Source organism: Vairimorpha necatrix, chromosome 3 (assembly GCF_036630325.1).
Source record: "Vairimorpha necatrix chromosome 3, complete sequence".
Classification (NCBI taxonomy): Eukaryota; Fungi; Microsporidia; family Nosematidae; genus Vairimorpha; species Vairimorpha necatrix.
This window is the reverse complement of record NC_088818.1, coordinates 1,339,484-1,351,957: the sequence shown is the minus strand read 5'-3', so window position 1 is coordinate 1,351,957 and position 12,474 is coordinate 1,339,484. Positions and strand designations below refer to the sequence as shown.

The following is a 12,474-nucleotide window of genomic DNA, read 5'->3' as shown; positions in this document are numbered from 1 at the left end:
GACAAATATATATATATATATATATATATATTGTTAATTTAAATGAGGGGTTTATAACATAAAACTTTCTATTATACTCGAAATCTTTTGAATTAATAATTTTTTATGTTTTTTTTAATGTTTTTTTTTAATGTTTAAGGTCGAATTTATTCATATAGTTCTTAAATATAAATATTTAAACCAATCAACTTTCGGAATTTTTCAGTGTAATATTATTTGTTTATACCCTTTATGTTTTTTCTAGTCTATCAAATTTACTCTTTGTCAATTTTGGCAAACATTAAAGATTCACATGAAATTCTTATGAATAAAAATTTAGATAATTATAATTTATAGAATGAATGTCTGTATGATGTTGTCTATGATAAAGATAAAATTATATTAAATAATATTGATATATGTAAAATATCAAAAATCTCAAGGGTTTTATTTAGAACGTTAATATATGATTCTTCAGTTATTGAAAGTATGAATTTGATTTTTAAGGTATCGAGAAATATACATTTTGATGAAATAGGCAAACTTGAAAAAGAATTTCAGCTAAATGTTATTTTGTTTTTATTTAGTTATAAACCAGATTTTAATAAGGCAGAAATCAGTAAATTTATACAATCTTTAGCTTATAATAGCTATAAATTGATATATTATTTAAGTCAAACTTATACAATTAAAAATAATATAGATAAAGCTATTTTAAAGCTTAGTATAAAGAATAATATTGAACTAAAAGTTAGCACCAAGTGTAAAGAAAAAATTATACAGTTGTTTAAAAATAAGTCATTTTATGAAATTATTAGTAATAAAAAATCTTATTATGAAATTTATGCAACTAATGATGATTCGAATATAAATATAAATAATCCCCCAACTTCAGAATTTAACGATAAAAACATTAAAAGTAATGCGCGAACATATTGTAATGAACTTACCTGCGTTTATATTCCAAATTAAATGGATGTTTAGGCCGAAATATCTAAATAAATAACAGTATATCAACAACAATAAAACCAAATTTTTTGCTTAATGTTTTCAATTTGTCATCTTATGATAAAACTATGATTTAAATTATAGTATACTTAAAAAAGTAAAACATATATTGTTAAATTATTTTATAATACATATGTTCTATTCTTTAAATTAATATCTAAATATTAGAAATTTACTGTTTTGTTACCTTGAAAAGAAAACTCTAATTTTCTTATTTATTACAAAATTTAACAATTTATATTATTATAATCTAGAATGTATATTGATAATGATAATTAAAATATTTATTAATCTTATCTTAAATTACTCGTCATAAATATTTAAGTTAACATATATTTTATTGAATTCCGTCGTTAAATTGATTCAAGTGCTATAGGAAATACATAAATTAAAAGTCACAATGTCTTCTCTGATAAAATCCACCATACAATAAATATCATTATTGAGGAACAATTTCGTCGTAAAAGACCGTATCACCTCGCTTAATATAAAGATATTCAGCCCGTAAGGATCTCATAAAAATTTTTAAAACATACAGTATAATAATAATCATTAGTTATTTTTAAAGAAGACTGGATGATTAATAAACTTTTAATTCGTCAGACTAATAATAAATTGTCAAATACTTAAATTTTGATTATATAGTAAACATCTAATGTTTAAGTACAAAATAATTCACTATTTACAATCTTCGAAATTTTGCGGGAAGTATTTTTAGGTCTACGTTTTTGTTGATACTTAAATTTTAATTAATTTTTTTCGTTTATTTAATACTAAAAGTATGATAATACATTCAAAGAGCTAATTATAAGATTTATGTTTGAACTTTGATTAATATTATGAGATTAACACCGTAGAAGCGCAATCTGATGAATTTTAGTTCAGCTAATTATCACATGCATTGATAGAAATGCGTGATATAAACATACATTATAATATATTATATCTTGCAAATTTTTATATTAAATTTACAAAAGATTACTATTTTTCTAATGTATATTTCAAATTTATTATTTTTTAGATACGTTTTTTATCTGAGTTGATTTTTTTTATTTATCGATCAACAAGTTTTTAAACTGCTATTGTTTCTTTAAATCTTGCTTAATCTAACTTAAAATTTTACTAATATCATCTACATTATCGTATGTTAGATATTTAAACACATTACTGATGTATTTTATGTAGATAATGTGTAGATTAGATATTTTATGATAATTAAAAATAAAATTTAATTTTAACTCTCAATTAAATTTATTTTTTGTACTATAATTTCGTGATTTTATATAAAAAGACGAACAAATGATTTATAAATAAAATATTATAACTATAATATGTTAGAATATAGAGACTATGACATGTTTTAAATGATTCTTGTAATATACACTACAACTGGCTCTACGAAACATAGAAAAATAAGATATCATACATAGTTTTAAAAAAAATAAGTATGGGTTAGAAATATAGTTTTTAACGCTGAAGAAGACGGTATAAAACATTTCTTTGGACTATAGAAGATTTAACACGAAGCCGATATGAAAAGGACCCTAGAGCCTAGAAGCTACCCACAAGCAGGAGGCTCTACAGGGAAGATATCCTTGCAAAACTAGAAATATAAACTACATTAAGCATACTCTAATAAAATTTATTATTTTTGAAATATGGTTTGTTTACAATTAATCAATTCAACAAGTTCCATTGTTAGTATTTAGAAATATTTCAAATTACAGGTATAAATTTAAATGTAGTTATTTTTATCTTTTTTTTGCTTCTTATCCAAAAAAAAATTTAATCGTGCCTTTATTCTTTAAATACACAGATATTTTTATTTTATCAAAAGAAATTGCGCTTTATTTTTTCTGATTTAAAACTACAAAAGCATTTAATATATTAGAAGATCTTTCTGTAGAAAAAAAATTCAAACCATATATTTTAGATATGAGGAAATAAAACATGTTGTTCTTTTATTTTATTAGAAATTATTTATTATGGCCTTGTAATTCTGTCAGTTTTTCTTGAGATGTTTCGCCATATTTCGTTGAATTATAATATAACTGACGGAATAAAAAATCTAAAAAGTCTACTGAAAGTACAACATTGCTTTCCCCTTTGTCGTACTTATAAAAGCATTATTTAAAAAATGTTTTAAAAAAAAATCCTTCGGTTTTCTTCTATAGTTTAGTTTAATACGCGTAATTTAGATATATAACATCGTATCAACATCATAGGCATGTTATTTTTTTACTGAATTATCATAAAATTTACATTAGATTCATCGATTCAGATAAATTTATTTTTGCTCGAAATGAAAACAAAAATATATATCACCGTTATTTTTATGGAATTTAGATCAAGCAGATATAAAGGAAGAAGAGTGAAATAAGAAAAGGGCTTTTTGCAAAAAAAAACTATTTAAGTAAAGAGAAAAGTGTTCATATTGTACTTAGAAAGGAGACAGTTGACACATAGCTATAAGATTGAAAAAAATATAAATATAATTAGTAATGTATTAGTTTTAAAATGTTATTGGACTGTTGTATAATGATTATAACATGTATATATATAAGGGGAAAACCTTATGGATAGGGGTTGTCAACAAACATAACGATAAAAAATGGGTGAACAACACATTCAAAATTAAACAATGCAATATTTTCTAAATTTATAAAAGAATGAAGGTTATTAAATATTGAGGTAGTTGTGACAACTCTCTATAATTTAACAGATAATGTTAAAAGCGCAGACTCTCTATGCTTAATGCCATGTGAACGAAGGTATATTGATGTAACACACTACATTATATCTTTTTAGATATACTATGCGAAAATTTATTTTAAGTTGTTTTCGGAACAGAATAAGAAGAATAAATGATTGATAATAGACTTTTCCGAAATATTTAGTCTTTTGGGTACTTCGTTAGATATTGAGGAGAAAAATTTAAGCAAATTCAGTGAGGTTGATAGTGTTTGATCGCTTTTTACGATATAGTCTAGCTAAAAAAGTATCACCTTGGAAATTAAATGTCTATATTTTAATATGTAAAAAAACGTTTAATTAACGTATTAAAACAAATTTAATAACATACAAAAATGAATATTATTATTTAAATTAAGTTTTTATTTGATCTTTTTTTGTATCTCCACTGCCCGATCTAGGAATAAAGTATAGTTCTTAGGTATGTAGAAATTTAGACGTTCATAATTTGCATTTTTGGTACCAGACAACTTTCTTTGTAATAAATTAATCTTAGAATTTTGTAATCTCAATGCAGTATTTTTTGTGTATAATTCTTCAAATATTCTAACTGTCATTTGTTCGTTTAAATATTTGTATATCATATCAAGTTTTCTTTCATCAAAAACATTATCATAGAAAAAATTATGCTTGGGATTAAATTTTTTATCAATACTAGCAAGTATCATGTTTTTAATTTTATTTCGTTCTTTTTTTGATTTATTAAAAAAACCTACATGATAAAGTGCAGTAACTAAGCTATAAGACTGTTCAGCAAGTGATTTTATATATATTTTAATAAAGTTCATATCGTGTAAATATATATTCTTTTTTATAAATTGTCTCAAGTACAGTAAAAATATGTTAAAAATTTTTCTTTTATCATTATATTCTTCTTTATACAACGTGTTATAATTTTGAATAGGGATAATTATTTTGTTTTCATAAACAATCTTAAAAAAAAACATTGATATTTTTCGAAAACTTCTACGATCATATAATAATGCATTATTATTCTTAGCGAGAATTCTCTGCAAAAACAAAGAATTTTCTTCAAAAATCTTCTTATGATTATAATCGGGGTCGACGTAATCTGAATTGGTCATTTTAGGATATTTGATTTCTTTATTAGTTATAGAAAACTGGTCATTTATGTATTTTACGGTGGGACTATTAAATAATTTTAATAAATATCTTACAATAGGTTTCATAGGGCTAAAAAATAAACATAAAAATTAAAAACAAATCATTTTATAAAAGGGTAGAAGATGAAATCGATTGCCATCGAGTTAATAAATAAGAAAAGTGGTTCTTGAAATCTAATAATACTCTATAAAATTAATCGTTTTGTCATATTATCATTGTTATTGTTAAGGTCAATTTTATTTATTATTAAAATGAGTTCTGACTCATAGTTATTCGTTTACAAATTCATAACCATTAATTTGTACAATGTAGAAATTGAGGTTCTCGTTATATGTTTCAATATTATTCAAACTTCTATATAACCAAATTAAAACATATAAGTTAAATATTTGCTAAGCGTATTAAATGATGCTGTTTAAAAGTCAAAATATTCAAGAATACGAATAAAATAATATTTTATTGGTGACACCTATATAATAAAATTTCTCGAATATAACTTTAAAGTCTATGTCAGAACATACAATAAATTTTCAGTTAAGTTAGGTTTCTTAAAAAATTGTAATTAAACATATAACACATATATTTCAAATTCACTCTAAAGGATTTATCTTACAAATGATTTTTTTTGAAACAATTATACAGGTAAATTGTTTCATTTACAATAATACAAGAAATATGTACATCTTACACTGAGCATGTTAAAATACACGGCGCTCCTTAAATTCAAAATCACAGGGGTTATAAAAATTAAAAAAAGTAAAAACAAGAAACATCTATTCTAACAAGAGTATTCTGGTAAAAGTTTCTGCATAAGTATCAGAATTCTTCTCTTTTAAATATTTAGATCTAAATTAAAACTCGTATATAAAATCTTCTATGTTTACCTTCATAATTCCTCTTCTTGTTTCAAATCGGTCTTTAAATGACTCCACAGATTCTCTATTTTGTTAGTATGTTGTCCATTGTCATTAGTAAAACCAACACTATGATTAACGACTTCATGAACAGATTTGAAATCGCGAACAGCAGAACGGTACTAAGAAACCCCATCAATTCTTATTTTATTTCCTTCTACTACATAATCCCTAAATAGATCTAGCATTATAGGGGCAGTCCTATTAGGAACTATTTTTAAGAAGCAATTGTTGCTTTCATTTTCTATACCTCCGACTAGCCATGTCGTCCCAGGGATGTCGTCTTCTTCTGTCGTAGGATTTGTTATTATACGACCTCTACATATTGCTGTCTCGTCGACTTGAATAGTAATTCTCGGCCCACCTATTCTTACAAAAAATGTATTTATTTCATTTTTTTATTTTTTCTAGGATAAAGCCCTTAAAAGAAATGTAGGTGGACTCGGAGACCTCACATGTTACTGAGACCATTGTGTTGGTCATTTTCATCACCCAGGAATACAACATTCTCAGTTGTATGTGCGTAATCATCCTGGACTTCTATAGAAAAGTGCCCTTTTTATTGCTTTTTCGCTTTTTGAAGCTATTTGTACAATAAAAGCAGATTCCTTCCAAGTAGTTTTTAGATTTTACTTGGTTCATAAACCACCACAGTCATACTTCATAGTATTTCTGTAGAAGTTTAAAACCTTTAAGTACTCTATAGCTGCTTCTTCTTCAACAAATAAATTGCTGTAGAGATTTTTAACTTGCATTAGGGGGTAAAAAATTAAAATTCACAAAATCGCTTTCTTTAAATTCAAAATCATAAGGGCATTTGTAATTTTTTTGTAGAATGTTTACAATACATGTTCGTGAATTTTTTAATTTTTTTAACCCCTGTGATTTTGAATTTAAGGAGCGCCAAATACACAATACATATAAAATATTCACAAATTTACTTCTAATTCTTTAAAATGTTTATAAATTTATATAATTTTTATGATTTCACTCAATTTTTAAAAACATAGACAAAAATATGAAAAACTATACATGTTGTTCTTTATAAATTGTTGGACCGAATCTATATCATTTTAGAAAAATTAAAAATTGATCATTAAATATTTATACCATCGTTAGAAGAGTATAATTATAATTATAGAACAAAAATGCCTTTAAAAAAATGACTTAACAATGTAAATTGATCATATGTTGAAGGTATTTTTTGTTTCTAAAAAAAGCATTTTGCTGTGTCTTTTTAAGGCGTGAAAGATTCAATTGTTGATGATAAATGATATTTTATTGTTATTATATGAAATAAATTATAGTAAATATAATCATAGGGTATATACTTTTAAAAGTTTTTATTTAAATTCTGCTAAAATTGCTTCATTAAATTCATTTAGTCTATTAATATCTTCAGTAAACCAATGCGGCAATTTATCATTAATACTAAGTTTTTTGTCTTCGATATTAAATGTTCTTTGTACTCCTGAAATTAACGAAGTAATTTGAAAAATACTGAACCAAGTTTTAAAGATGGCGTCTTCAACAGTTTTTTTTTCTAATTTTGCCCTGGAGAAAATTTGCGAGAGATTAAAATACGTTTTTTTAATTTTAACCGCAGTGAAAAAGTATTCAAAGTTTCTTTTGATTATTCCAGATCCAATTTGTCTTAAATTCTTAATCAACTCACATGAAGATTTATTATATTCATTGAGCACATTTTCTGTTTCAATAAATAGGCCACTTTTTATGATTAATGAAAACTCTGTATCAATGTTCTTTAGTATTTTCATTATTATTCGTGCCATGTCTTTAATATTATTTTGTTCTAAAATTTTATCCAGTTCATTTTTTTCGTTAATATGGTCTTTTAGATTGCTCAATTCAATAATCTCAATATTAGCACAAATATTTATAAAAACCAATCTTAAGGCAGATTCATTATTATTAAGTATTTTTTGTATAATTTCTTCTACTAAATTGTTACTCTCTAATAACCTATAACATAATTCAACTTCACTAAAATAACTCTTTCTTTGTTTTTTTATAAATTCTAAAAAAGTTTGGAATGTATTAAAACACTTCTGCGTTATGTTAATTCTTGTATCATTTTTTTTTAATTGTAAATTTATTATGTATATATTTTGAATACCCATATATTCAAAAACAATTGTGCTTTTTTCTATTTTGATCCCAAAACACTCTTTATTTTCTTTCATATAACAAAGATAATTATGACATAGTTCAATTCTTGTATTGAGACATGTTATGTTATCAAATTCTTTCAATTTATATACGTCAGTTAATTCAAAGATATTGAACAGTTTGATAGTAAGCTCAAGTATGTTTTTATCAGATTGCCATATTTTTAGATTACCTTACAATTCATAGGTAAAAATTTGTTGAATTTTAAGATCCCTTACATCTATTTCAAAGAAATATTTATAGTTTCTATCAAAGAGAAAAAAATTGATAAAAAACGTACCATTCTTCTTAACGTAAAATTGTTGGTTTGTATAGTTATTTTCTATCAGTTTTTCATTCTTTTGGTTTTGATGATACCCGTTATATAATAAATTGGTGTCTTCAATTATATGCTCGAAGAAAAATTCATTCTTGTCATTTCTCTTTTTTCTTTCAAGATTTATTTCTTTTATTGTCTCAATTATATATTCCATGTTTCTATTTAGTATAAAATCAGTTTTGCTATATACCAATATTACATTTTCAAAACATTCTCTTTTTTTATTCAAAACTTTCTTTGCCAAGCACAATAATAGTGTTTTTTTATTAGAAAGACTACAATTCATATTTATTCTATTAAAAATAAGTGGTCTCAAATGTTTCGTTTCATCTATATAGTTAAAAAATTCTATTTCGTTTTTTTTATTTTTGTCGATAGTAATAAAATCCCCTCCGTCTATTTTATTAAACATAACAGATTTGAAATTGTTAAATATATCGAAGGTTGCTCGAATAAGTGATATAAAAATTATATATTTAATTACTTTCATTGGGGTAAATTTTTTATTTTTTTTATATGGATAATTTATAAAAAATTTATGAAAGAAAAAAACATACATGAATTCTTTAATCTATTAAATACAAATAAAAAATAATAAAAATGTGTAGAAATACTTTATCAAAAGTGTAATGTATATTAAACCGAATTTTACGCAACAAAGAGATTTTATGATGATACTAAAAAATATATTTTTAATTTCTAAATGATTTATTTTTTTAACAATAAGTATAAATCAAATTGTTAGAATTTTGTATGACTTAGTAGTTACTTTTTATCTAGTTTAAAGCATAAATCATATATTGATATTTTCTCTAAAATTTTTTTTGTTAAATGTATCCTAAACATTTGATGTTTTTGACACTTAATTAATTGAAACGTTTGGCGGCTTGGGGAGTGAATGCTAATATGAAAAATTCATATACATACAGTGTCCTTTTATAACATTAACACATATATATCATCGATGGTATATGAAATAATATTATTTGACGAATTTAATTTTTAGTAATGAAACTAATAAAACTACGAAACTAACAAATCCTAATATACAAACATTACGTATGCAGCAATAGCTAAATTACAAGATTGATCTGATATTTTTTTAATTTATAATAACAACGAAGTTTATTATGGTAGTTTTTTTTTATAATAGTTATAATGTATCATTGAACGTTATATCAGATAACATCTCGAACTTTTTTACAAATAAATTTAATTTTTAACTTCGATGTTTATCATATTCAGAATAATTATAAAATGAGATTTTTTTTATTTCTTAATAAATTTAGTCGTCTTTTCATTAATTAATGCTTTGTTAAGATCTCGATGTTAAAAAATTAAAGTCATTGTGATTCGTGTTGCAATAGTAACATGTTTTTATGTAAGCAACTAATTTATCGTTAAGCAAATTAGAATACTTTGTATTTTGAGTTCTAATGTGCATTCATATTGTAGTTCTTTATGTATTCTCATAAATGATTCTAAAATTTTTTTTCGGTTTTAAAACTATTATATCTAACTTCAAAATTTAGGTTTTTTGGTCTCAAACCATTTGGTTCATAAAATTATATTATTATACAAAGATTCAGTTGAAATTTTATAAAAATATTAATTATTTTCTATACAAAATAAGTTCAAAAAAAAATTAATCCCCGCAATAATAAAGCATGAAATTAGATTCAACAATACAACTAGGCAACAAAGATTCTGATAAAAAGCTCATTAAAATTATTATCCCACAGCATTTTAAATAATTATAAGTAATTAAATACACTAAGAGAAGCTCTTAATAAAAGGCAAATCCTACGGTTTAAATTTTTTGAAAACTTTTGCTTAATTTTTGTTTTGTGAGTTCTAAAGCATAAAATTACAAACACATACGAGCTATATTTTTGTGAGTGCAATCAAAATTTTAGTTATAATAATCAACAAAATTTTTCTTTCTGATACATTGGCGATAATATTGTTTAAATACTAATTCATTTCGTTGTAGTGAATATATTTTATAATTAGAAGATGCAATTTTACTTTTCTTCTTATACCAGTATAAATTAAAAAAATTATGTTTAATCTTTTTTTTCGAAAATAGAAGCATCCATAGCGGAAAAGAGCGAACTAAAATAGTCTGATTAAGATCTTTGTCGATTATGTAAGTAAAATAGTATTATAAATCGTTCATAATGATGTCTTTCTCTCTAATATGTGTTCAATAGAGGTCTAAGTTTGTAAAAATATCATTTACTCTTTTTATTCCATCGTCATCAAACTAATTTTTGTTATCATTAGACATGTTTATCATTTGTGGCGTATAACATAGTCTGGGTTTGGTGTTAATTATTTTAATATAGTTACTTTAATATGTCTTTTTTATTTCTTGAGTTTTTATAGACGAATGGAGAACAAATTTGTTATAAATATGCTTTTTGGACATTCATAAATTATAAATAACATTAATATATAATATTATAATATTTGACACGTTTCGCTTCAAAAGTAAAAATCTCATATTTATATAATTGTTTAATTCTTACACATAATCGTTTTGAACTTGCTAATTTACTTAAATATGATTTATTATATAGAGATTGATCAAAGTTTGCTTATTATTCATTCCAATGTTCAATAATTATAAGCCTTGATCAAATAAGTGAAAGAAAAAAATAGTTAAAAGTTAAAAAATTATTTTTTTACATTTCTATGCTATTTTATAAGACTAGTTTTTATGTTTTTGCTTCTCCATTTTTTTCCGTTTCGGTTTTCGAAAAAACAGAGCTAAAAAAAAATCTCTATTTATACTAGTAAGAGGATATAGTGAAAATTGGCCAATTAGTACTATTTAATACATATAATAACAAATTCAGCAAATTATGTATTTGACTGCATATAAAATTCTTTACCAAAAGCACGTCAAATTCTACTTTTTTTAACTGGATTTGCTAATAATATTTAAAATTATATATTTTTTAGAATTGATTTTCTGTTTGCAGTATATTTTAAAAGCATATTAAAAATGAAATCAGTTACTGTGCTGATGTTTAAAAAGTCATTGGTCATTTATATTTTTGCTATTGTTTTACAATCTTTTATCTGAAAAGATTGATTGTGTTTATAAAACCCAAATCTAATTATACATCATATAAATGGAGGATGCATTAAATTTTTGAAATAGCTTCTGGACTCTCATAAATTCGACTATGCATTTAGTTTTTACCTTCAAAACACAAAACCAAATAATAGCATCATAAAGAGCGCAAAAAATACTCCACATGATGAATATTATTATAAAACTATATTATACCAAGAACACCCAAGAAGAATATCGCATGGGGATAACTAAGAGGGTCTTCTTTATGCAAAATATAGCGTGATAATTTAGAAAACCATTAATAAATAGAACTTATATATCTAAAGAAATCTTTCTTATAAAATTTTGTTATATAATGTGGCCGAAATTTATCTACGACTTTCAAAATTTTGCACAGAGTATTTAAATATCTAATAGCTAGAGAATGCGCTATTGATCTTGTCTCATCTAGAATTTTCAAGTTGTACGATTGCGGATGTAAAAAATGGATAATCAAGAAATCGTCCAAAAGCCTCGGCATTTATTTTGTGACTTAGAAATTGCAAGGAAGTGTATAAATATTTAATTGGGAGGGTTTAAATTGGTCTATGAACTAAGTCTTAAGATTTGGGGTTGTCGGCTTCTTCGGAATAATTGCTATAATGTTATAATTTTTTTTGAAAAAACAGTAACAGACAAACATGTTCTCTTGTGTATAAAAGTTTTGATGACCGCACTTTGAAACTGACCAGTCGAATGATGAATTATTTTGACTAAGAAAAAGATTGTCACTCATTCTAGACGCTAATAAATCATGAAAAATTATATAAAAAAACATTAAAATGATTTGATAGTCTAAGAAGTCAATAACTCGGTTAGGAATAAATAATGTATAAATCATTTTCGGCTTTATATAAAATGCTTTAAAATGTGCTACTTATATGTTTTACCATGTTTCAAGCCGAATAAATTTATAATACAAATATGAAAAAAATCAAAGCAAGACGAGAGTATGATATTTATTAATACCATTTTATTTTAAAATCGAACAAATCTGCAATGTATAATTAAATAGTTTATTAAATGTATATATTAACTTTTTCAAAACCTTTGGAAGAATCTGG

General features: G+C 23.8%; 3 protein-coding genes across 3 annotated transcripts; 1 reads left to right on the top strand and 2 right to left on the bottom strand.

Moving 5' to 3' along the window:
- Positions 1 to 468: 468 nt before the first annotated feature.
- On the top strand, positions 469 to 951 carry VNE69_03375 (uncharacterized protein; the record flags this gene model as incomplete). Its single annotated transcript, XM_065473239.1, has 1 exon — positions 469 to 951. The coding sequence occupies one exon, from the start codon at positions 469 to 471 to the stop codon at positions 949 to 951; it is 483 nt and encodes a 160-aa protein (XP_065329311.1).
- A 3,149-nt stretch (positions 952 to 4,100) lies between these two features.
- VNE69_03374 (uncharacterized protein) lies at positions 4,101 to 4,928 on the bottom strand (the record flags this gene model as incomplete). The annotated part of the gene is made up of 1 exon (XM_065473238.1): positions 4,101 to 4,928. One exon carries the CDS (start codon positions 4,926 to 4,928, stop codon positions 4,101 to 4,103), a length of 828 nt encoding a protein of 275 aa, XP_065329310.1.
- Positions 4,929 to 7,120: 2,192 nt separating this feature from the next.
- VNE69_03373 (uncharacterized protein) lies at positions 7,121 to 8,776 on the bottom strand (the record flags this gene model as incomplete). The annotated part of the gene is made up of 2 exons (XM_065473237.1): positions 7,121 to 8,139; positions 8,248 to 8,776. 2 exons carry the CDS (start codon positions 8,774 to 8,776, stop codon positions 7,121 to 7,123), a joined length of 1,548 nt encoding a protein of 515 aa, XP_065329309.1.
- Positions 8,777 to 12,474: the final 3,698 nt, after the last annotated feature.